The 26,667-nt window shown below is 44.0% G+C and overlaps 2 protein-coding genes across 2 annotated transcripts; one reads left to right on the forward strand and one right to left on the reverse strand.

Moving 5' to 3' along the window:
- Positions 1–9,916: 9,916 nt before the first annotated feature.
- On the reverse strand, positions 9,917–10,201 carry LOC308126874 (uncharacterized protein; the record flags this gene model as incomplete). Its single annotated transcript, XM_080491564.1, has 1 exon — positions 9,917–10,201. The coding sequence occupies one exon, from the start codon at positions 10,199–10,201 to the stop codon at positions 9,917–9,919; it is 285 nt and encodes a 94-aa protein (XP_080347690.1).
- A 772-nt stretch (positions 10,202–10,973) lies between these two features.
- Positions 10,974–25,554, forward strand: adm2a (adrenomedullin 2a). Its single transcript, XM_080491869.1, has 3 exons — positions 10,974–11,014; positions 12,562–12,886; positions 22,822–25,554. Exons 2-3 carry the CDS (start codon positions 12,795–12,797, stop codon positions 23,237–23,239), a joined length of 510 nt encoding a protein of 169 aa, XP_080347995.1. The 5' UTR covers positions 10,974–11,014; positions 12,562–12,794; the 3' UTR covers positions 23,240–25,554.
- Positions 25,555–26,667: the final 1,113 nt, after the last annotated feature.

Here is a 26,667-nt window from a genome sequence, read left to right on the forward strand (position 1 = left end):
GGGGGCAGCAATGAGTGGCAATTATTGGGACTTGAATTCTCTTTGAAAAAGCCCCGGGACCAGAGGTGGGCAACTTATTGTTCTTTATTTTTTTTTTCTTTAGAGAAGACCACATGAAAAACTATTAAGTAGGGAAGTTTTATTCAATAAGAATGTTTTTAAAAAGCTTCCTAAGTTGTTCGGCTCCTTTACATTCATGTTCCTGCAGTAAAGCCTTCAGGCTGCATGTGGCCAGCAGGTTGACTGTCAACGGCACAACATTGTGGATAAAGGAGCAGATGGTTAGGCAGAGGTTTGAATAGCCAGGGTGAAGATATCTGTTGGAAAATATTCATCAACTTTAAGTCTGGAGCTTGTTCTTATAATCAGCGCAGGAACAGACAGAAAGTTCCTTGAAGATGCAAGACGAGCTTAAAAGTTGACATTTCCAGTGCGATCAGGTGCTCAGATGAGACTGGATGTTCCCTCGGCGGGGCTGTGCGTCCTCCTCACGGCTGCAGGTGTCTTTTGTTTGTCTGAGGAGTCCTTCAGTTCAGCCACTTCACTTCACGCCACATCTGCCCTCTGGGAAATGAATCAGTAGTTCTGTGTCGCGGCCTCGCGTTACAACACTTCACTATCAAATCTTTCTTTAAGGGGCTTTTACTGAAATCCACACAGGAATTCCAACACGTGCTGGAACTGTTTGCTATAAATAAAGCTTTGGTTCACGTTGAAGGTGGCTGCTGATAGTGCCGCATTCTGGTTTCATTTGTGGAAAATTTCATTTGAGACGCCAATTTTGAGAACATTTATCCAAACTTGCTGGTTTAACTTGAAATAATTCACAACCTTTTATGGCTTAAAAACATTATTAAGTTTGCTAACTGAAGTTTAACCAAGTTAATAGATTTAGAATATGTTAAATGTAGTTTTCTTTTAACCCTATTTTGTGCATGTTTGGTAATTTGTGCATCACTTTGTGTCGTCTTAGAACATCACTGTGTCCACTGTACACACAAAACTACTGCAGGTCAAACTGCAAGATGATCGTATTTACTCTACTTTTTTGTAAATATCAGTTTGTATTGTAGGATAGCAGTGTTCAATAATACATACTCTATCTTAAAGTAGAGGGCCTCAGCCCCTTTAGAGGTTTTTTAAACCAGAAATGTTGAAATACGTGTCAGTTTCTCACCACTTTGTGAAAACTTTGGTTGTGTAAATGACATAATGGTGTGTTTTTTAATATGTTAAAATCTGGATAGAAATATTGCTCCTCCGCATGGTTAAATGTTTAATGGCTCATTTCTTTGTGCCATATAAAAGGTTAAAGTTTATTCAACAAGATATGATTTAATGTTGCCTAAATCCTCATTCGGATAACTTCAACTCCAATTTCCCCAAAAGATTGGGATACTGATCAATATTAAGAAAGACAAGAAATGTTGAAACTGAGATGTTTTGTCATTTCTTTAAACATATTAGCTCATTTTGAATTTGATGGCAGCAACACATCTAAAATAAAAAAGATCTGAAACACAAAGAAATCTGCACATTCATTAATGGACCCTACCGACCAGCAGTTCTGTTTCTTGGGGGAAGTTCCCCGAATGTTTAAAGGCCTTTTTACCTGAGATCATAAGATTTATGTGGCGTCACACAATATTTACGGACTGGATTCACCAGTAGCTAGAGCTACACTCGGTAGAGCGCAAACCTTCGCCAACGCCACATTTGTTTGTGGAACCAAGTTAGCATCGCTAGCATGATAGCTATTAGCTCATATCGATGCTAATTAGCCTGTCAGGGAGCTACATCACTGTGTAACACTGAGCAGGGAGCGTCTCCATGGCAACGGACGCTGATCCCCTTTGATCTCCTCCATGAGGTGCCTCTCTCACCTGCTTTGTTTGGGACAGTTTTTCATAGTTTTGGGGGATTTACTCAGAAACGACTAGCCGTTAACGTCCCACAAGCTAAAGGATGATCCTTGGAAGATGACAAATCATTCCTGGAAATTTCCTGCAATTTGGGTGAGTAGTTATTGAGAAAAGTTGGTAACATACATACATACATACATACATACATACATACATACATACATACATACATACATACATACATACATACATACATACATACATACATACCAAAACATAAGTTTGTCACTAAACTTTCATTGACAGGTAGGGTAATAACGTTAAGAGCCTCTGTGGTCAAGAGATCTTCTGAAATATTCCCTGGGAAGCATCTCTGGATGGATGGATGGATGGATGGATGGATGGATGGATGGATGGATGGATGGATGGATATTAAGCTATTTCTGGTGTTTACATACCTGAAATAAAGTGCTGACTCAACAATCTCGCATTATGTTGTTCTTGTTTATGGCAGCAACCTCATTTCCATTTTAGGAGACATTTTGAAATGTTAATCTGTCATTGGTGCTTCATCTTTCTTATCTTCTTCAGATCAACTTTAGGATTGTAAACCCGTCCTGAAGTGAAGTGAACATAAGCTTCAGTTCTTTTAAATGTCTCGAGAGACTCCCCAGAGTGAGGAGAGGGACTGTCCACAGGACATGAGCAGAATTGACTGATCATCTGAAGTAAAGGATCAAAATCCAACACTTTATTTAGTATTTAGTTAGATAACAATGGGTCTTTGTTAGTGGTCAGATGAGACATCTTTGGCATGATGTCAGCCATCTGCAGACAGAAGCAGGTTATGTGGTCGATGGCACCCACAGCAAAAACCTTCATGAATAAATAACGTGGATATGATATTTTGTTTTTCATTTTCTGCAGTCTCAGCGTTTTTCAGTGATCCAATCATCCATTTGCGCATACAGAACGGCCCGGTTTAAACCACAATGGTTCAGTGAAGAAAATCATCATTTTTGTGTTTTTTTCATGTTTACACAGCAGCGTTTTGAAAATGTTCTGGATTCTTATTATGGTGAGTCTCATTTATAAAATTACCAAGTCCCAGAAGAAACTGGACTGGGAGTCATGACACCACGGAAGAAAACCTTGTTACTGGGCATGTGCACAACTATTCACTGCAGCCGTGGTGCAGGAGCAGCATTTCAGAAAAGTTGGGTTTCTAGGGAGACAGACTCTGAGTGTTTTCCAAAAGTTCCACCTGGGAGGCTTTTCCACCAGAAAGAACCAGGTTCTAGTTCGGGTCCAGGACCAGCCTTAGCACCAGTTCTTTGTCTTTCCACTGCCAAAGCAACGGCCTATCAGGGGCTAAACTGGTGCTACGCTGGCTCCACTCTGTTGCTGGGCCAGAGTGGGGCCAGAGCGGGGCCAGAGCGTTGCCAGAGCGGGGCCAGAGCGGTGCCAGAGCGGGGCCAGAGTGGGGCCAGAGCGGTGCCAGAGCGGAGCCAGAGCGGGGCCAGAGTGGGGCCAGAGCGGTGCCAGAGCGGAGCCAGAGCAGGGCCAGAGTGGGGCCAGAGTGGGGCCAGAGCGGGGCCAGAGTGGGGCCAGAGCGGTGCCAGAGCGGAGCCAGAGCAGGGCCAGAGTGGGGCCAGAGTGGGGCCAGAGCGGTGCCAGAGCGGAGCCAGAGCAGGGCCAGAGTGGGGCCAGAGTGGGGCCAGAGCGGAGCCAGAGCAGGGCCAGAGTGGGGCCAGAGCGGGGCCAGAGCGGGGCCAGAGTGGATCTGACATGTCATCAGCTGGGGGCGGAGTTATCACTGGAGTTATCGCTACCTACAAGGAGGAAGAGGTGCTGAACCGGCTTTCAGTGAACACAGAGCCCTGGAGTCGTTATAGAAAAAAAAAAAAAAGTAATGCGTGGGAACGAGGTAATAAGTCGTTCCCCCAAGTTAATGATATGAGGGAACGAGATTATTTAATCTGTGATCGTGGAGCGGCGGCTCTCGAGATGCTGCAGAGCTCCTCCTGTCAGTCAGCTGCATCGATATAGAATCTAGAAGCAGTTTTTCACTGTCGTTTTTTTCAGGCTTTTCATCATAACATGATAGTAACTAACTTCACCTCCAGGTCTTGTATCACGTTCTGACCGCAGGCTGAGGTCTGCATGAGGCAGCAGGGGGCGCTCCGCTATGAGACGCTCCACAGAACTTCTTTATAATGAAGCCAGACTTCTGGTTCATCAGGAACTACTAAACAAACTACAAACTACTGTAAATAAAAGCTTGGAGTTTTTAGACATAAAATGAGTCTTTTAATGGCTTCATGTGAACGAGAACTTTAATCACTTGGATCCGTTAACGGTGGAAAAAGAACCGGTTCTTTGGTGGAGCTCATTTAAGAACCGGCTCTGGCACCGGCCCTGAACTAGAACCTGGTTCTTTTTGGTGGAAAAGCACCATTTGAAAGTCGTTTTTCAAAAAGTTGTGTTTCCAGTGAGGTGGTGTGAACGAGGCCTGTGGTGGTGGCGGCCATGTGACCACCGGTATCCACCTGGGGTTCTGGCCCAAGGAGGCTTCGCCACAAAGGAAGAGCAAGATGGCATCAGTGGGATTCAGAAGATGAACTGAGTCCCAGTAAAAAGAAAATACAGAACCGTCCTGAGTGAAGACCTCTTGTCAGGATGTAAAAGTTTGTTGTTTATCTTCGTGGTCTCTAATGAAGTGTTCAGGCGACCTTTAGATCAGACTGTGTCCCAGTCTCAGCTCCTCAACAAGTCATGTCATGAACACGCCACAGAGAACAGATCAATCCAAGGCCCTCTGCTCTTTGATCACTTGACCAACTTTTCCTTTGCCGACATGTTTCAAAGCCGCGGTCGGGGTTCTAATGGACGGCATTAAGCCAACATGTTTGCTAATTGCTGCCCAAAACAAAAGTAAAGGCAGGGCACGACTGACGGATCAAACCAGGCGGGGAAGCCTCTGATCAGCGCTGATTCAGGCTGCCGCCAGAGGACTCTTACATAAACGGGTCAGAACCGAGGTTCTGTGAAGTGACCTGTTTTCTAGGCCAAGTCTGGCTGATAAATGACTGACTATCAGTGGCCGACGTTAGGAAACCTTTTATGATTCACTGTGGTGGGCGGGGGGGGGGGGGGGGGGGGGGGCTGGAGATAAAACAAACATACAATTCACACAATGAATGAACCGAGGCCAACATTGGGGGGAGGTGAAACATACAAACAAACACAGATCCTTCAAAAATGTCACATTTTTTCATGTCAGAAGATGTTTGCTGAAGTTTGGAGGAAACTTATCATCATCTCCCAGAATGAAACGAAGCCAGAATCAACATGCTCGTGTTTCCTCTCATCTTCTTCTTATCAGGATCTGCAAACAGTTTGAGTTTAAATCTTCATTTCAGCTCCGCCTGCCTCTGCAGGGATCACCGACAGAACACTGTTTCAGGGATAACCTACTCCTGCTGGGTGAAACTGCAACTGAATCCACCCTTTCTAGCATAATTTATATTACTGTAAAGTACTACATGGACAACCTTATAACCTCTGACACTTTGTACTTTTGTGTTTCATGGATCCAGCATTGGAAATATCCCTTTATAAACGTATGTTTCTCTGTAACGTCGCCACTTTAGGCAGTGAAATCTGCAGCAGTTACTGAAGTTTTTAAACTAATTCCTCCAATAATTTGTCCCACTGTCCTGGTCTCTGAGGACAAAGCTGTTGTCCCCACACACACGGGTGTCAGATGTCTGACCAGTGGGTCAAACAGACCTGTCGGAGAATTCCATCAACTTGTAAAGTTGACCTTCATTGCAGCATGTTGAAATGAGAACTGACCAAATGAAACCAAGAAGGCTGATTCACTAGAGGTTTGCAGATATAAAGAATAGGTGCAAACGAGATGTTGCATGCATAAACACATTACACATACACATTTACCATCCTGGAGTGTAATTGAAACTTCATAAATGCAACATAAGAAACACGTTATGTCAGATATAAAAACTATATATGAAACTTTAAGAGCTGTGTTCGCCTCATTTTAAAGCTTAAACGTTTTTTGTGGATCCAGTTAAACTAGATTTTGCTGGAAAATGACAAAAACAGCAGTTTTGTATGTCAAGACGACCAGGTTGGAATGTTATCACAGTGACTGTCAACTATAAAACCAGCAAGTCCAGGAGAATTTGGACTGGGAGTCCAGCTACTGAGCATGTGCAGAAGAACTAGTCCCTACGGCCGAGGTGGGCATGACCATTAGCAGCGTTTCTACTGTCAACAAGCATTTCCAGAAAATCTTGTTTTCGCTCGTTTAGATGGCGACGGAGTGTTTTGGAAAACTTCCTCCTTGGAGTCGTTTTCAAAAAGTTCATTTATTTTTCAGTGACTCTGAGCGCCGTTGTCATGATGACAGACGCCCAAAACACGTGGAAAGTCTTGAAATCGCGTCGCAAAACGTTCCGTAGTGCAGGAATGGAGGCTTATATAAGCTGCACCCGCTGCTGAAAACAAATCGAACCAAAGAGTGTGAGGTTTGTTCCCCAGCTTGGATTAGTGTGTGAGCAGCAGGAGATGCTGAGGCTCGGCCTCTGAAGGTATTACAACCTCTGGGTAATTACATGAGATTAAAACAGCAGATCCAAGCTGTGAGACTTCACGACCAAAGGTGCAAATTTGGCAACGATCACAGACGAATGTGTCGCAGTGGATCTCGCTCTCTTTGTTCACGAGATCACAGAGCGTGTTGAAGCTCAAACCCAGCACCCAATCAAAAGCCTCGGAGCAGACGTGATGCTTCAGATTACTGCCAGTGGTTTGAAGCAAGTCTCTTCATTTACACAGTCACTTTTAGGGTTTTCTGATTTCCTGTCGCGGTTCCAGGAAGTGTAATCTCTGTTAAGTAAAACAGTTAAGACTATGAGAAGAAGGCTGAAGCAGTGACGTGATGCGTCCTGAGCAGGTGCATGAGCTGTTGACAGATTTTCCACCGCGATATTCAGAAACCACAGCTGCTCCAAACCTTTGTGCTGTTTCCAGAGTTTCTTTATTTTTGAAACAGTAGTTTTGCACTTTTGACAAATTTGTCCGAGCACATGTAGGTCAGTATTGCTGAAAATCCAACTACTTTCATCTCAGTGCATCTTTTAATGCAAATGTCTGCTGTTTCGGTGTGTGTGTGTGTGTGTGTGTGTGTGTGTGTGTGTGTGTGTGTGTGTGTCTGTGTGTCTGTAGGAATCCCAAAAAACTGTGAAAAAAGTCCCGTACAAAGCGGATGAGAGAGGCACCTCATGGAGGAGATCAAAGGAGATCAGTGTCTGTTGCCATGGAGACGCTCCCTGCTCAGTGATGTAGCTACCTGAACTACCTTGTATTGATATGAGCTAACGGCTATCGTGTTAGCGATGCTAACTCGGTTCCACAAAGAAATGTGGTTTTGGCGAAGGTCTTGCTCTACCGAGTGTAGCTCTAGTTTATCAAGTGTTTCCTTTCAACATTGCACAAGATCATTAGGCCCCGTTCACACGACAACGGTGCTCACAGCCACTGAGAAAGCAACTTTTTGAAAACGGCACTCAAGGTGGAACTTTTTGAAAATGTTGTGACTCTTTGTACAAACGGGGAAAATGCAGCTTTTCTGAAACGCTGCAATTGGCCATTCACATCACAGCCTTAGTAACTAGTTCTGCACATGCTCAGTAGAGCCAATCGGAACAAAGTTTCCCCCATGGTGTCATGACTCCCAGTCAGTTATCTCCTGGGACTTGATACTTTTATGACAGTCACTGTAATAACAATCCAACTTGGTAGTTTTATTTTGACAGTCACAGTAATAGCAATCCAACTTGGTAGTTTTATTTTGACAGTCACCGTAATAACAATCCAACTTGGTACTTTTATTTTGACAGTCACAGTAATAGCAATCCAACTTGGTACTTTTATTTTGACAGTCACCATAAAAACAATCCAATTTGGTAGTTTTATTTTGACAGTCACAGTAATAACAATCCAACTTGGTAGTTTTATTATGACAGTCACAGTAATAACAATCCAACTTGGTAGTTTTATTTTGACAGTCACAGTAATAACAACCCAACTTGGTAGTTTTATTTTGACAGTCACAGTAATAACAACCCAACTTGGTAGTTTTATTTTGACAGTCACAGTAATAACAACCCAACTTGGTAGTTTTATTTTGACAGTCACAGTAATAACAACCCAACTTGGTAGTTTTATTTTGACAGTCACAGTAATAACAATCCAACTTGGTAGTTTTATTTTGACAGTCACCATAATAACAATCCCACTTGTTGGTCTGTCCACTAGAATGTCCGTGTCCTCCAGCTGGTAATGTTTAGAGCTCATTGTTCTGCTGCTTGTGTGTCTGGTTTCATTACATCATTTTCAGCGTTTCTGCTGTTTCAGTGTAAACTGACACATTTTTTGAAAATGTTGCCGTGTAAACGTGAAACTTTGCCGAAACGAAAACACAAAAAAAATCATTTGAAATGTTGTGGCGTGTACAGGGTCCAACGAAACTTCACATCCAGCTGAACCATCATCCTTCAGTTGTCCCACCAAACAAGATAAACACAAACGTTCTGGACGTTCAGCAACCAGGAAGTAAAAGAGGGTCTCTTCCTGACTGGAGACGCTCCAGCGGAGCAGACGCCCTCTCTCACTCTCACCAACACAGAAAACGCTTTCAAACAACTTGAACCTTAGACTGTGGACTTTTCTAAGCTATAGTCAAATATCACCTGTGGCTTCGCAAACATCCTATAAATGCATCGTTCTTTACTCAGGATTTGTTCAGACAACCTTCTTTACAAAATGATCACATGTTGGGATTTTTGCTTTTTTTTCAAAATATCAATCAAGTAATCAGCAGGAGTACAGTATACAGTATGTACTGTGTAACGTTCAGAGCATTGTTAGGACGTCCAAGTGAGAATTTGAATATATTCAGGGACAAATGTCTTTAATTCTATATAAATGTCCTGTGTTGGTGTTAATGTTGACTTTAAATGTTACAAACTTAAAGTATCTTTAAAAATACCAATGATGAAAACACTGAAATGATCTGAGTCTGAAGGTTTGACTCCTCTGGAGTTACAGGACGGATTTATAAACTCATTAGAAATGTTACTTCTGATGTCTTCGTCTTTCCAACATGTTATAATGGACCGTAATGTAATAAATCAGTGAAATACTTTAATATCCATAACTGAGCGGCAGTGCTGCAGAGTGTGTCCGACATGAATGAATATCAGCACAGTATCATCCACGACACATATTTCAAAAGTAAACTGGAACAAAAGCTGAAAAAGAAATTTTTCATTATTACAATATTGGCTGCAATCATTATATTCTCAAAGGATTTTATTTTGGAATGCTCTGAAACCACTTTTATAAACTACGAGTACAAGTACTAACCTTTCGCTACTCACCAATAACAGTACGTTTAAGAGCATGTTCCATGTGCAAACCATGTGCCGAGGTTATGTGTTGCTTCTTTTCTTGGTTTATTTGCAAAAACATATTAAAGTAGTGGCTCAAATATCTGATTACAAGACAGTATTACTGGATCTAAGACTATTATCTATACGTACTGTTTATTTCCTAACAGTGTGTGACATACAGTATGTAGAACATCTGACCATGAAGTTTCAGCTCATCTCTGAGACACGAGTCTAAATGTTTAAAACACTCATACTGTGTAACACAGTCGGCTTTTTTCAGGTATTTAGCTGCTTTAAGTGGATCCAATCCAAACTCCAGGGCTTTTCTACGTGAATCTACACGTTGATCGTTGATGTGTGTCGGTTATTTCCTCTGAAAGTCAGGTGACAAATTAAGTTGCCACAGAGGATTTTGTGTTTGTCTGCATGTATTCATTTATTGATTCATTGGTTTGTATGTACTTATGTATACATTTTACCAACTGTTCGCAAAAAACTACAAACCCAAATTGCATGAAATTTTCAGTGTTGATTCGTCATCATCCAAGGACCAATCGTTTATATTTTGGGACGTTAACGGCCGCAACCGTAACCGTAACCGTAACCGTAACCGTAACCGTAACCGTAACCGTAACCGCAACCGCAACCGTAACCGTAACCGTAACCGCAACCGTAACCGTAACCGTAACCGTAACCGCAACCGTAACCGTAGCCGCAACCGCAACCGCAACCGTAACCGGAACCGGAACCGTAACCGTAACCGTAACCGCAACCGTAACCGGAACCGCAACCGGAACCGGAACCGGAACCGTAACTGTAACCGTTTCCAAATAAATCCCTCAAAAATGTAAAAAACATTCCAATCCAAAGCGGATGTGAGAGGCACCTCACAGAGGAGATCAGTGTATTGTAGTGCGTCTTGTAGGAGATTACACAGTGACGTACTGTAGCTACCTGACCTACCTACTGAGCAGCTATAGGAGCTAATGGCTATCATGCTAGCGATGCTAACTCGGTTCTGCAAACCAACCTGGCGAAGGTCTGCGCTCTACCGAGTGTAGCTCTAGTTTGTTTTATGGGTAGAAATACGTGTTTGTGTAAAAAGAGGATGCTGGACTCGTCATCTGCCTGCTGAATCGTAACTGTTAGCTGGAGTCTCAGCTTCCCTCCAGCAGCAGGAAGGGCGTCTACCCAACCACCAGCAACCTGCCCAACGTCTCCTCAATGAGCGTTGCATAACTGCATCAGGTGTCAGGATCAGCTCGGGGAGCTGTGGCAGCCAGATTGCGAAAGAACTGGGGAAGTTGGACGGGGAACAAAAAACTCCTTCCTGATGAGAGGAAAAGAGCTGATCCATCTGAGTCACGGAGGAAGGTGCATGTTTGAACGTGTGAGATGCTGTACCTGCGCCTCGTTTCTTAATAAAGGTGGAAAAATGATGGAGGGATGAAGCAGTGACAAAGAATCCAAACAAACTTATGTTTTACGACCACTGACACAGCAGGAAAGAGCCGAGGTGAATACGAGAAGGAGACAGGAAGCTGCATGGGGGGTTTCCAAATCTTCTCATGTACTTTTATCAATATTTGACACACTTGACTGACGGTGCTGATAAGAGACACGCTGGAGAAGCTCATACAAACTGGTATCACATTCCGGAGAAAGCACATGGTGAGTTCAGATCAACCTGCTCATGTTTACAGGGTTTAAAGTAAAATGTCACTCAGGTTCGTGTTTATTGTTTCTCTTTACGTGGTTATTGTGCAACAGTTCTGATGGTGAGATTGTAGGACTCACCAAAGACGGTTAAGGTGGATCATATAAACCCTGTGAGGTATTTTTAGAGCTTCACTAGTTCATATCTAACCTAAAGAACGTAACAGAAGCAGCAGGATGTTATAAAAACCCTCCAGAGGAGCAATGAAGTCGATCTGGATCCATGTGACACAGCAGAGCGGCTAACCTGCCAGACAGAGGATTGTTTTATTGGAATATAACTCCAGGTATCTCCAGGCTGTTTTTAGATTTCCTGATTGGTCTGAGTGGCTATTTTGAGAAAATGAAACCATGTCTTTAAAAAGATGTGAACTCTATAACATATGTGATTAATTCATGTTGTAATCAGAAATGATGAAAACAACCAATGCTTTTGATATTTGAAAATCTAAAACTTCAATCCAAAACTGTTTCCTACCAAAATAGTCTGATATAATGTGTGTTTTGCAGAGCTGACTCTGCTGAGCATGTTGAATATTTTACTACCTGGGTTAGGGTTAGGGTTAGGGTTAGATCGAGCAGATAACGATGTTATAACGATGTAACTAAAGGGACGTTTCAAACCTATTTTTATTGATTTATTTAACAGTGAAGCAGTAAGAATTGATTTCCGACAAAAACTATGGACCAATTTATTCAAAGATACATTTTTGTCACTGGATTTTGCTATAAGTCTAATGGGAAGGGGTTAGAAGTATAAGATAAGCTTTAGTTTTCACAAATGATCTATAATATTAAACATGATTATATATAAAAAGGTTCCAGGCCCCTGGAATGTGTGGATGGGAGTGGATATTGAACTCATTCTTAATTCTAAACCTAAAGTACTTTTTTTTTTCTGCCTCCATATCTTTACATTATTTTCTCAAAAGACCAAAACTAAAAACTAAACACATCATTTTACACTTGGACACCATCCCTTGGAGTTCAGTCACACATCCCATAATGAGCACGTGATCGTCCTCCAGCTCAGCTTAGGACATCCCCAACGTGGGAATAAAACTCTTCCCGCACCTTTGGCTGTGAAATTGCCCACCGGCACTTCAGGCACCGTGAACAACTCCGCCCACTCGGTATTTAAACCCACAATGTCACCCGGAGCGCAGCTTCACGCAGGAGAACCTGATCTTGACCAACACGTTTGGATTCAAGGGAAAAAAGGCAACCGAGTCGTGATTCTGAGCAGGAATCGTGTGGAAGGTAAGGTCAGGGTCTTCTGAGGGAAATGAGGGTTTAAAGGGCTTTTTAAATTTCCCTCTGGTGCAGGGGTTAAATGAAAGTTGCAGGAACTTTAAAATGCAGGAAAAATGTGCGTAAAAGTTCGTCTTGAACCATTTAAGAGTTTAAACTGAAGTTTAATAACTCGTGTGGTGTTTCTATAATTAATTTCACTAAGCAGCCGGTTAATCCATCATTTATTCCCACTTTCTTTCTCTCCAAAGGTTCATCTGCATTCTGCAAAGCTTGGATATCAAACCCCACCAGCAACCTTTTTTTTTTTTAAGTTAATTTTTTTATTTTATTGTTGTTCTATATATTTTTTGAAAAATTTTTTTGGGTTCCTCGCCCGCTCGCTTGATTGACGCCGGTCCTGGTCCCGGTCCCGGTCCCGGTGAGGTGAGGTCGCCCCCTCCTTTCCAGAAAAGGGGTGTTGAGTGCAGCAGTTGGCCCGGAGATGCGGTCCTTTCTCCCGCTGGCTGTGTGTTGCATCAGCCTGGTTTCCCTCCAGCTGCAGGCTGAGCCGCAACAGGAGCGTCCCAGGAACAGGTAGGACCAGCCCGCCACTGCTATTTGTACTACTACTACTATCACCACCAACAATAATATTATTACTACTACTGCAATACTTTATTCATAAAACAAAGCCGGCGCGCTGATTGGCTCTTTACGCGTAAATACAATCAAACTGCGTCACCGACAAACTTCTTATTCCGCCTCAGCATTATAGTGAACGACTTGTCATTGGGCTTCCAGGTTGCATTACATGTCAAATGACGATTAGTAACGGTCACATAGGGACACTTTTCTTCTAATCGGAAGTATTTTGAGGATATTCTCAAGTCTGTTGAAGTATTCCACCGGAAAGTAACGCGTGTGTCGCTTGTTGTAATAGTATTGAGGTGAGAAGTCACTGGTGCGTGTGTGTGTGTGTGAGTGTGTGTGTGTGAGTGTGTGTGTGTGTGAGAAAGTAGTAGTAGCAGATAATGTGCAAGGTCAAAGGCTTTCCTCTGATACACTGAACCACTTTCTCTTTCCTCTGGATTACGTGTCATTGCTGGTTCTCATTCATAAATTACATTTAATAAGACAAACATCTTATTTCTGACGTATTTCCTCTGAACCTGATATTCAGCCTCATTAATTATTTATTGACTCTTGGTTCTGTCTGTTCAAGTGAAAACTCGAGCGCATTGATTTATAATTGAAGCACTAAAGTGGAGATTTGTTTGCTGGCAGTTTTAGTTTGTCTTTTTTTTTTTTAATCCTCTTTTCTCATTTCTTCTTGCCCCTCTTGATCTGGCAGTCACATGACTAACTATTTCTATTTCTCATGTGTAAAAAAAGGTTATTTGCAAGGTGTGGGAACCAGTTTGTGTGTGTGTGTGTGTGTGTGTGTGTGTGTGTGTGTGTGTGTGTGTGTGTGTGTGTGTGTGTGTGTGTGTGTGTGTGTGTGTGTGTGTGTGTGAGCAGAGCGGCTGTAAATACCTCCGTGGGGCTTTTGTAAAAGATGTGAGCCAGTGAATGGGCACCTGTATTTTTCCACACTTACAGTGGCAGAGGTGTGTGTGTGTGTGTGTGTGTGTGTGTGTGTGTGTGTGTGTGTGTGTGTGTGTGTGTGTGTGTGTGTGTGTGTGTGTGTGTGTGTGTGTGTGTGTGTGTGTGTGTGCGTGTGTGTGTGTGTGTGTGTGTGTGTGTGTGTGTAGGCTGCCCTCTTCTGGTGGGTTTCATATCCTCAGATTCATTGACTTTAATATGTTGAATTTCCTTTTCATTCATTCACCAAAAGTGAAATCTTGAGAACTTTGGATTGAGAAACACTCAGATGGTTTTGGTGACGGAGGTTTAATCTGTTCTAATGTCTTTCGGTGTCTCGGAAACAAATCAGGTCAAACTTTGTGTTGAAGATAGTTTGACCTCAAGCCACTGGGAACTGTGTAGTGACAGTAAAACAGAAATAAACGTACTTAAAAGAACATTTTCTGTTTGTTTGAATCCATCCAGACTATCACCCTCATTAAAGTTACACACACTCACTTTCACACTTACTGGCAATTTAGAGTGAAAGAAAGAAAAGTACTTTTTACAAAACGTATTCTGAACAACTTAAAATTATATTCAGTAAAAAGTTGAATGTGGAGTCCTCTGTCCTCTGATCACATAGATTTGATGATAATGTAATGTTTTTTCATGGTAATCTGAGGTATCTGGAGTATTTGCTTGTGTAGTTCTGGGTTTCAGGGTCAGTTTGTGTCTGGCCAATAAAGCAGGAACAGAAGTCTGAGTTGTTGTTAATGTCTTTCTTTTAAGACCCTGTAAGCCCTTTACAATCCGGCCTGATTACCTCTTTTCAAAAGTAACTGCTGTTCCTGGTTTGTCCACTGGGGGTGCAATGTTTGACTATGGTAGAAGTTGTGAGGCGTTGGTGAGACTGAGCTTCACCGTCGGTTCCCTGAACACGACCTTTAACCCCAGCAAAGGTTGATTTGGGGCCTAAATATGCTTCCATCACACACGTAAATCTGTCAATGAATTTCAGACGTTGTCTCCCTTATGTTGGCGTGGTTGTTAATCCATACATCCAGTAGGGGGCAGTGCAGGCCACATTTATAATGCAAACAAAAGCTCCATAACTACTAAAATAACCATTTGTGTCTTTTCTCGTGTTTCACATTTGCTGTGGGGGAATAAATCGTTGCGTTACATTTCCAACGTTGCGAGTGAAGAAGTTAATAAACCGTGGACTCGTCTGAAGCGTCTTGGTCCTGCTGTCCAGCTGAGGACACGTTGGACGGTTGTTTGTATCCACACACTTATTCACACAGTCCTTCCTTGAAAACATCCTGACTTCAGCTGCCCTCTGCGGTCTGTTTTCACGAGCTCAGACTAATGTTGACCACGGAGTTCCACAGGGTTCCGTCCGCGGACCTCCTCACTATGCTCGTGCTCACTCACGTTGAATTGGTGGGTTTTTCCTCTGTAAAAGTGTGTTTGGGCTAGAAAGACGTCCAGCATACAATCAACACACTTCAAGGTGTATTTGGGTTCCATCTGACACAACCGAGACCAAACTGTCCACGGCGCTGGCGGCTTTGCCTTGGCTGTGTTGGAGACGTTCCTCACAGTGTCGCCGTGAGGAAATGAGGTAAAAAGATCCGCGGGAGGGATTTTTCTCTACCTCCACACAAGGACGCCTCCTGATCTGACAAACACCTGCTGCTGAAACCTGATCGGAGACACAGGGAAGCTCGCCGTTTGTGCCGACTAATCCCCCGTCGGGCCCGTCACTGTGGAGAGGAAGGGAAGCGGCAGCGGCTCAGCCGGCTTCTCGCTGGGCCACGTTTCAGAGCCGCTCCAGAACATTCAGTTCACCCTCCGTCAGACGAGGGACCGCGTGTCGTCGAAGGAACCGTCCAGTCCAGTCCAGGGTAGCTTCATGTCAACTAAGAAACTTATTCAGTTTAAAGATTTTCTCACGGTGTGAATTCCGTCATGAAGCTTCAGCTGGTCTCGAACTGGGGAGTCACAATCTCACCCGTTTCTTCTGGTGGTGAGAGGAAACCCAAGTTTAATGGGAAAAAAAAGGAGAACATGCAAACTCCACATACAAACGTCCCATCTGGGTCTTCTTTCTTCTCTAAGGCAAATCAAACCTTCAAAATAAATCGACAGATCAATGCCATAGCAATGATTTAACTTCGTCTCAAATCTTAACATTTTGACTTTGTGGTGATTTTGATTTGAAAGTGTCACATTGCACTGAACTACAGTGACTTTTTCAAACAAACTGACTTTATGTGACGTTTTGTACTTTTTTCTTGACATTTTCAGAAATTTGATTGACACATTTTGTCAGCATTAATCTTAAACTTTAACTATTCCGCCACATTTTGACTTTAATCTGAAGAGGTTCACTGTTAAAACTGAAAACTGGACGTTTACATTTCCCACTTTTCTTTTCACCTTTTCATTATTCCCTCATCATCACCATACTTCTGACATGATCTCCTGACCTCATCACCGAGATTCTATCTTGAAAACTGCTTCCGCGGTGGAGCTTTTTGAAAATGCTCGGATTCTGTGAAAACGGGAGAAAACGCAACTTTTCCAGAACGATGCTTCTGCACATGCACACCTCGGCCGTAGTTACTAGTTGTGTTGCACATGCTCAGTCGAGCCAATCAGAACAGTGTTTCCTCCGTGATGTCATGACTCCCAGTCCAGAGTTTCCTTTATTTTGACAGTCACCGTAATAACCATCCAGCTTGGTGGTCTGTCCACTAGAATCTCCCTTTGTTCTTGTTTAGAGCCCGTTGGTCTTTGCTGCGTGTGTGTGTGCTTTCAGGACTAAAAGTAGAGCTACACTCGGTAGAGCGCAGACTTTCATCAACGCCACATTTGTTTGTGGACCCGAGTTACCATTGCTAGCATGTTAGCCGTGAGCGCAAATCGATGCTAACGAGCCTGTCAGGGAGCTACATCACTGCGAAACACTGAGCAGGGAGCGTCTCCATGGCAACAGACGCTGATCTCATTTGATCTCCTCCATGAGGTGCCTCTCTCATCTGCTTTTTTGCAGTTTTTTGGGGATTAATTCAGAAACGGTTACACGTTAATGTCCCCAAATCTAATGGATTGGTCTTTGGAAGACGACAAATCACCACTAAGAAGATTTCATGCAATTCAGGTGAGTAGTTTTGGCGAAAAGTTGGTGAAACACAAACATATAAATAAAATAAAATAAATAAAAACAAATAGATAAATAGATAAACAAACAAACAAATAAATGAATAAATAAATACAGACGAAAGCATAACCTTCCAACTTTCATTGGCAAAGGTAACAACAGCGCCTACTAATGGCCCAATATATTTACTACGTCGTTTTCAATGTTTGTGCCATTTCTGTGTAAACAGACATTGTTTTCAAAGCATTGCTGTGTAATGCAAAACTTTTCCGTGAGGAAAACACAACAACGATGTGTTTTCACTTGAAATGTTGTCAAGTAAACGGGGCTCAGGGATACAAACAGGAACATCTGGCAGTTTCTGTAGTTCAGTATACAAGGATTTTTTGTCTCCTCATCTGATTCCTGTCCACACACACAGGATGTCTCACTGCCGGACGGGTTTCCCTTTTCCACCACTCGTCTTGCCTCCTACGCCTCCTACGCCTCCTACGCCTCCTCGCTACTCAAATGGGAGCTCATGAGCGTCTCGTCAAGCTTTTATGAGGACAGAAACTTCTGCCTCTCGTCTCGGCTCCTCGAAGCACGTCCCGTTCTGTTACCGTCACACGCTGACAGCGTGATAATAGACATGACCGCTCAGTTTTCTCTGTGTTCCTCTGTGTGTGAGAGTCTCAGATTTCTGTCATTCCTTTCCAGTCCTGTGTTTACACTCATGTTGTCTCCGTGTGTCCTGATAAGGATACGACAAAACCCCGCAAAGAGGCTGCAACAACGCCTGACCGAGCTTCCCAAACAAGGAGAAACCGTATGTTCCTCCGATCACACTGTTGTTTCACACGACATCTTGAGGCTTGTTCTCATGTTCGTCAGGTGTCCACAGCCAAAAAGTTAAATATGGCTTCAGCAGCTGAGCCAAAAGTGGAAAGCATCTCATTGCTCTGAGTTAAAGCTCTGATTAGTGGTTGAGTTTTGTTGCGTTGACCCACTCGCCTCATGGCCGGGCCGCGGTGTGATGACATGATGAATCTCTATATGTGGCTGAAAACTCCTTCATGGATCTTCTTGCCAAGGAAATTCTCGTTTGTTCTCCTGTAGAGTGAGGATTGAGATGTCTGGCATAGAGACGTAGAATTTACCTGTAAAGCAGACTGGACTCGCTGCGGCTGGATTTCCACACCCTCAGTCCATCGCGGCCATTTGTTTCTTTTATTTTGGGATATTTACGCCTCAAGCAGGAACAACAAGAGCACTACTCCCTCTGTACTGTGTATACTTTCTCAGAAAAGCACTTTTATGCCTGCAGAATGATTGAAAACAGGATTAGCGTTGCTGTAAATCGTCTGGAGGAGAGGTCTCTTCTCATGCGTCCTCCTCCATTAGTACCGTGTTGTAAACAGGGACTTTTGGCTCAGGCTGCTCGGGACGTGCAGTACATGAAGCCATAAGGCTCGACGGGGGGAATCTGTCCCCACGCAGGCTAAAGTTGAAGTGGGTGAAGGCTGCAAGCGAGCAGGCAGAGAATTCCTGTGTGGATTATTGTCTAAGACCTGAATACCGAGCCCTCACGTCTTGAAGCAGCAGGTTTCCGCTCCAGGTTCAACGTATCCCGAAACACAAGCGCAGCGGCTTACAGTCGACCAGGAGCCAGACAGAGGAAACAAAGGCAGCTCCTGCAGGAAGAGCAAAGCTCCTGTCATTCGATACGAGCGTTTTGACTCCTCGCCTCACCATCATGTCGTTTCAGAGCGAGCGTGCAGTTTTTAACTGGTCTATTTGTGTGATTCACTGGCTGGACGGCTTGTCGAAGGCAGGTTATGAAAGCAGAGCGGCTCTGGAACAACAAGGATCAGTACGTTGTGGGAAATAAATTCACATTTCCTTTATTTCTGTGCTGCTTTTTGCAAACAACAATCTCCCCACTGTTACCTGGCAGGGGATTACAGACCAATGGGCCTTATTTGCTGCTGATTAAGGCTGCGCTCGGTAAGCTTCAGCTTCTCCGGTAATCATAGTGTGTAGTGTGGTATTGGAATAAAGTGCCTCTTAAGTTTCCAGCGAGGATTTTTCTCCTCAGATTGTCAGAACTCACTCTGGTGTATTGAGATGAGGACGATGTGAGAAAGGCCTGAAGCCCACCAGAACGGCTGGAACCTCGGGTTCTACAGGGTTAAGACTTGCACCATTTTGTTTTCCCCCAGCGAGGTTTTTGTTTAGTGGTCTTGACCTTAAAAAAATCCCTAAATGAAGCAACTCAAGGATTTTTTCAGATTTTGAGGTATTATTTTTTGTGTTTCCAAGCCCCCAATTCTTTGAAATGTCAGAGTTGATTTTAAGATCTTGAACCAGGAGGTGGAGATTCTAATGAGGCTCTGAGGGCTTTACGAGGGGTCCTCATCCTCTGAACAGTTAAGTTTGTGTCTCCGGTGATCTTTAAGCTTGGGTCTCGGATGAAGCTGATCTTTCACGAGGGTTGAGGTGGTTTCATCCTCGGAGGATTAGGGCTGAATGAAGGATGGACTTGTTCTGGGGTTTAAGGTGGCCTCATCCTCTCACAGGACGCGAACAGGTTCAGCCTTGATGGGTTTAGGGTCTTAGATGATCTGGATTAATGCCCAGAATGAGAGAACACGAATATTTGCTGTGTTTTTCTTGGTCTGAATTATTACCAATATCAGTGTTAGGAGGATGTGACTCCCTGAGCGTCGAGCAAGGCTTCCTCAGGATTACATTTTGCATCAATGACACATATTCCACTCATCTTGTAGCCAAGATTTGACCTTAAAATCTCCCAGGCTCGTTGTAGGAGTCTCTGAAATCTGTACTTATGCGGTAAAATATGCGAGAAGACGCTCAGCGCCTGTCCTGACCACCTATCAGGAACCAGTCAAGCGCGGCAGGTTAATCCAGCTCTGGTTTAAAAGTGCAGGCAGGACGAAGTTCTTTCACTTCAAACTTCTGACCTCCCGGTTCAAAACAAAGAGGAGGTCTGGAGTCGGAGCGCATCCTCAGGGAGTCCAGCTCTAGATCATACAGTACAGAATTAATATTCCAATATAGGGTCACCAACACCACAGATTACAGCTCTGAGCTGCAATATAGTCAAGATAGGAACAGGGTCAATTTTAAATGCAGGCTTGGGCAGCCATTGTAAAACAGAACGTGCATGTGGTGATTGAGCTGTTTGGTTATTTCTCGTTCAGTCTCGTCACAAATGAACTGGAAGTCAAGCCGTTTGGTGCCGTTTTGCCACATGTGGCTGACTGCTCCGTCCAGGTGGGTGTAGCCTGGTGATGTGGCACCAAGCTACCGAGCCGGTCCTGAAAATAGTGCTGGCCTCCGTCTGTGGCCTGCCATCACACAACAAGCAATTCAAGCGCCGCCACTGCTGGACTGCAGGTCCCTCTGCAGGCTGCCGAAGCCTGCCAGCAAGTAAACCAGGCGCTGCATGGAAAAGTTCACATTTCACAGTGGAATTCCCAGGCTGACATGTCAACCTCCAGTCTGGAGCGTTTGTGGTGGAATAAGTCAGCATTTCACAAGAGGAACACATATTTTATAATTAGATGGGCTGTGGCCTCGGCTGCTCGGGAAACGGCAAACCAGCTACTGCGGAATAACTTCACCTTCCTGTCAGAACAGAAAACAAGGCCGATGTATCGGCTCTAATGCTGTATTTAGACAGAGTGACCAGACTGGACGTTCTGGTTAACAGGTGACGATTCCACTCGGGGGCTTAGTCACACTGAGCTGCACAAACACCATGTGGCCGTTAGTCGAGTCAGGTCTTCGTCAAACAGTGGACAGGTGGCCAATCGCTCCACATTGTTTGCTGAACTTGTACTTGCCGCTCCGCCACACCGCAGAGCGGAGCATGTCCCGTTTTGAACATGATGGAGGCTTTTCGGAGAAGTGCTGATCACACGAGACCAAAAATATGTCTGCAACTAGATGGAAGAAGAAATGTCCTGTTCTTCCTGAACGGGTCTGGTTCACGTCTCAGCTGAGATGTTAGTGGAACGGGGTCGTCCTGCTCGCGTCTCCCACAGCGTCGGTTTGTGTAAGCTTTCAAAAAGGTTCATTGTGTTGTGCAACAATGGACTTGTTGTTTTAGACGACCCGTTACCTTTAATGTGGTGAATTAAGGCCCCGTTTACACGACAACGAATTAGAGTGTATCCGCAAAACTTTCTTCACTTTTGGGGGGTCCGTTTACACGACACCAGTTTGCGGATGCACTGTATCCGCAAAGTTTTTAATCCGGCTCCCAAGATGGAAAGATTCTTTCACGGTGCAAATCCCTCCTGTAGAGACTGATGGAGGCTACAGAGCCTGTTACTGCTCATCTCCCCCCTCCTGCTCATCCAGTTGTAAACAAACATGGCGGCCGTGTAGTGGTACGACCCGTAGTGGTACGACCCGTAGTGGTACGACCCGTAGTGGTACGACCCGTAGTGGTACGACCCGTAGTGGTACGACCCGCGGTCCATATTCTAGTTTTATGGTCCAGATCAGTAGTTTAATAGTTGAGACTCTCCCTGATATCATCCGGTTCCTCATCAGTCCACTAGGATGTCAGGTTCTCTCCATTTTCTTCACCTTTATAGTGTTTTGTTCTCTGCACACGTCTGTGTAGTTTCATTACAAAATCAAGCAACAGCGCCCTCCAGTGGCCCGGCAGACTAACTACATCGTTGTCTCTGTGTCCGCTGCTGCAGTGTAAACACACTCGTTTTATTTAGCAGATTAGGTGTTGTCACATGAAACGTTGTCGTGGAAACAGGGCCTATGACGTGTCTGGCGTTTGCTCAGTTCTATAGAAAGTCAGCCGGCGTTCAGAAGAAAGTTGTTGGCTTATCAAAGCAGCATTGTGACGTTAATCAGATTTCCAAGGAGTGACCCACAGCAGCTGGATGCATGAGTGAAACACTTCAATCCAGAGTTTTTCTTCCAGTTTTCCGAGCGACAGCAGCTGCACTGAAACGGATCAACAGATCTGATGTAATTAGACATGTGACATCATTGACATTGTCAAAGTTGATCTGAAATAGGTTGTCAGGCTACAAACAGACCGATATTGGAAATCGTCTGTCAGGTTGAGTTTGAGGAAAAGATCGATTGTAACAAAATAAACATTTAGATTTAGGTCTTTAAAACTTTCTAAATTTGATTGAGTACAACATTATTTTTGTTTCTACCAACTAAACTAATTTGATATTTTACATTGCATTGTAAATGTATGTTGTTTAATTAATCTTTTAAAAAACACATAAACCCGTGAAAGAAGCATAGCTTTTATTGAGCTAGTTTTAGGCTTTTAAATGGAAGTTCAGATGATCTTCATGTATAAAATGAGTAACTGCTGTCACACTTAAGGGTTTGTTCTCAAGTGAAATTTATTGATCTAATTAATCTAAACAAATCCAGTAATGTATTGATTATTTGGAATGGATTCACGGTGATGTCCCTCGTTACCATGAATTGTCCTTTAAACCTTGAGAGTCACTCCCTCAGTCTATCCTCTAACATATCCTCCTGATCGGGACTTTCCTGCAGTCATAATCCCATCGGCCACTAGAGGGTGCCTATCTCACTTTTTCGCAGAAGACTGTGAGGCCAACTGACCAATGTGAAGCTCAGAACCTAAAACACCTGCCTCAGTCCCTGGACGCTCATGGCTTATGATTGACTTTATGTGTTGTTGTTGAATTTCTGGTGTTTCTCAGGAAGCAGGTTGTATTTAGACTTTGATTATTGATGGTCAGTCATTTGATTTACCTCATTTCTCTGTTCTCAGGTTGGACTTCCTCTACAAGCTCATCGGCCAAAGAGGGGACGTCTTCTTCATTCCAGGTAGTCAGACCGACAGCACCGCCCTTCCGCCAGCCTCCAGCCAGTCCTCTACATGGCCGCCTGGTTTCCAGAGACGCCGGCCCGCGGCCGTAGCGAGGCCGACCTCGCCGGGCCTGGCCTGGGCGCGGCCGGACGAAGCCACGCCGATGGAGCGGAGGCCGCTGAGGGCTCGTCGACATGCTCACAAGGGATTGCGGGGGGGCCACCACTACCCCCACCACGGCCAGCTCATGAGAGTGGGCTGCGTTCTGGGAACGTGCCAAGTGCAGAACCTCAGCCATCGGCTCTACCAACTCATCGGCCAGAGCGGCAGAGAAGACTCGTCGCCCATAAACCCCAAGAGCCCTCATAGCTACGGTTGAGTTAGCAGACTCCTTCAAACACCCTCAGCAAGTCTGTCTAAATCTCATTTATTTATCTCTTAACGTATTACTGCTAGTCTTTGCATTGATAGGATCCATAATTTGAGTTATACTCATCCTAAATGACTGTTGCTTTCACTTTCTGTGTGTGACTGATGACTTTGGAGACTGAATCCACCTTGAACCCCCCAGTCTGAGTTCTCCCACCATCCTGAGAACTCCTGGCTTCTCAAGTCTCTTCAGTTTTTGTTCGTAATAAGCCGAGAACCTTGTCGGGACATCTTAATCCTGTTCATGTAAAAAGTCTTGATTTCACCATCATCCGGCGGCCCGGCCCCGTCGGCCAACTGACCCCCTCAGCGCTGGTTTTCCCATGGCCTGTTGATCAAACACTTAAGCCCCTGATGTGGATTTCAATCTGAACTCTGAGCCAGATCCCTGTCAAAACCTATATAATCCCAGAGAACTTTCCAAATGACCCAACTGACACTGTTGCTTATGTTTTGTCCAGTTCAGATACGGTATGAAGAGAGACGCTTGATTTGTCCACAAGTCTGCAGCTGATATGAGTCATGTGACGTGTGGGGACGGAGTTTAAAAGCATTCAGAGTCGCCACACAAAGTCCATGCAGAGGACAGGAGGATCAGCAGCGTCCAGCGCTGTTGGAAAGGAATGCAAACAGAAAGTCAGTCCTCTGAGGATCAGTTTCAGATGTGCGCTGCAGCGGCCGGCGCAGTGGGCGGCAGAGTGAACTGTGGAGTCATGGATCAGCGCGCCGCCACACCACTGCAGGGGCTCTCCTCCCCCGCCGGAGGCCGAAGGCTGAGATATGAGCCTTTTCACGTGATTCATAAGTCCCCTCCACAAGTCAGTGCTTTGGGCTGACAGCACTTTAATATACCTGAGCTAATGGCTTCAGTCATATGTGCGACCGCAGCAGGAGCGGGAGGCGGGGCTCCGCCCCCTCACGGTCCTCCCACCACACAGGAATACAGACAACAGGCCATGGGGATCTGCACGCATGCAGGCAGAAAGTTTAAAATGCTGGTTCCCTGTTCCTTCTTGAAGATCCACAACATGATGTTACTGTCGGATATTATTTATTACTTTGTGTCGTGATGCCTGCAGAAAGACAAGTCACCTCTACTGGAAAGAGCTGAAATCAATGGAAAACTGAATTAACCACGAGAAGTGATGAGCAAATTCATTGAGCTGGATTATGAACATTGGGATGAAGAAATACAACAAAATGTAATTTTTAGACTAAAGGTGTGATATGAATACAGACTATGAAGTATGTTAAGATATTGAGATTCAAGAACACTTGTTGACGTTAGAGAAAAATACTGTACAATTGGAAAGTCCCATTTTTGACAATAAATCATTAATGATAAGTAATTATAATAATGACTTAATATCAAGACTGAGTTAAATTGTTCAAAATCAAGTAGAAACTGGAACATTAACGCTCAGACTTTTCAAATTGTCTTCAAATGTTGAAAATAATCTGAAAATTTGGACAAAGATGAACACTGTGTCACTGGGATGATCTGGCCCAATCTTTAAAGGAAGGACACGACGTGTTAGTTGATCTCCGAACGCATGAAAATTGTCTGAAAAACCCCTTGATAACGTTGTGAGGTCACGCTGATACCGTACAGATCCACAATGGGGCACATTTTCCTTTAAAGTCGTTGGACCAGCAGATTTTTAGAAAAGACTGAATGAAACGAGGTCAAGCCTGCCGTGTTCCCACCGCAGGCAGCGCTGAGCAACACCTCACGTTGGCACCTCGCCGCTCATTTGTTCTTCTGACGGGTTTAAGGCAGGCCTGAGATGACGGCTGTGGGAGGCCGCAGAGACCCAAAATGTCCCCGCTATTCTCGGCCCGTCTCCGAAAAAGGTGGGCGAGAATAACTGAGGTCAGCGGGCAGGATTAAAAGCTCTCCAGAAGTCTGGAATAACCCTCATTTCTGGCAAGAAGCAGTTATATTACATATTATTTACATACTTCTTCACTTCTATTCTGAGACTTTCTTGCATAATGGGCTGCTCTTTACATGTGGGGGTGGTTTGCAGTAGGAAAAAAGGCCACTTTTAGTTTTGTTTGATTGTTTGTTGTGTCGTTTAGGGTGTAATCTCTACAGATGAAAGTAGGAACTGAAACCCACCAAATACCTGATAATACTTGACAAACGGAGTGACTTTACAGCATGCCATCCACTCGTACAGTTTCTCTTAGAGCTGAGTGTCTTGACTTTATTTTTCCTTCTGCAGTTTTTATATTAAGTCTCTTTTTCTGCTTTGTGTGTAACGGTGGAGGCGGGGGGTGGGGGTGGAGGCGGGGGGGTGAGGGTTGGGTGGGGGTGGGGGTGGGGGGGTCTAATCTGTTCAGGGGCTTGCTGAGGTGAAACATGCCTTTACTCTGCTGTAACGGAGCTGATCGATCGCATCATTAAAAGGCTTTTTAAACGCTCAAACAACCCGGGTGGATCTCTCTACTTCTTCGCCGTTTTCTCCACCGTTGTTTGTAAATGTTGTTGTGTTGATGTTATCGCACTCTGTGTGGCCTCACGCCACCCGCACCTGTGAATATATACATACTAATATATAAATATATATTTAGCCAAACTATTTAAATATGTTTCTGTGTTTAAGTTATCTTTGTATGTTAATATTTATACTTGACCAAAGATTATTTATCTCTTCTTTAAACTTGGTAGGAAAGTAAATCCTAACTGTAGCTCAAATATTACTGTGTGACAATGTCCTTCACTCTGTAAAATAAAGAACTATACTGTAGTTTGATGGAGTAAAGAGTGTCATTTATGACTGTTTGTGTGTGTATGTGTGGATATAGTCTGAAATATAATCTGACCAGCCACATTAAATACACCTGAACATGACGGCAATGCGGGCAGACATGAAGGTTAAACTGGACATCCAAATACTGAAAATAATACTCAATCAAACCCTGCAGTGTTTTCAGAGAATGATGTTAAAGGGAGAAAATAGCAGCAGTTCCGGAGAAAATCCCCAGATACAGCCGAGATTTCCATAAGATCACCTTGAGAGTCACTCACCAAGAAATAAACAACAGAACATTGGAACACATGATCTGTTTGTATTTCCATTGTCGTGGTTCAGTATGAGGCTGATTCTCTTTGGGGTGCTTCGTCCCAACTATGACAGCAATAATCCAGATATGAAGGAAAAAGATCTGAAACGTTCCTCTGGCAGGAGGAGTTTTATTATTATTGTCTGATGACTTTTTCCGTCTTTGTCAGTTTGCTGTTGCAGCATGTCACCGTGGCCTCGGGCAGCTGGTGTGACGCAGCAGAAGTCAGCGAGGTAAATCATTACAAACCGACAGAGTTAATGAGTGACCAAAGGTAAGGTCAACATCACCAACACTAGTAGTTCATGC

The sequence above is a fragment of the Lipophrys pholis genome, assembly GCF_963383615.2.
Source record: "Lipophrys pholis genome assembly, chromosome: 22".
Taxonomy (NCBI): Eukaryota; Metazoa; Chordata; class Actinopteri; order Blenniiformes; family Blenniidae; genus Lipophrys; species Lipophrys pholis.

Bases quoted from the DNA above. Each gene is read 5' to 3' on its own strand.
- adm2a (XM_080491869.1), top strand. From the start codon at position 12,795: ATGCGGTCCTTTCTCCCGCTGGCTGTGTGTTGCATCAGCCTGGTTTCC. The intron at 12,887-22,821 runs GTAGGACCAGCC...CTCTGTTCTCAG, and splicing joins CAGGAGCGTCCCAGGAACAG to GTTGGACTTCCTCTACAAGC.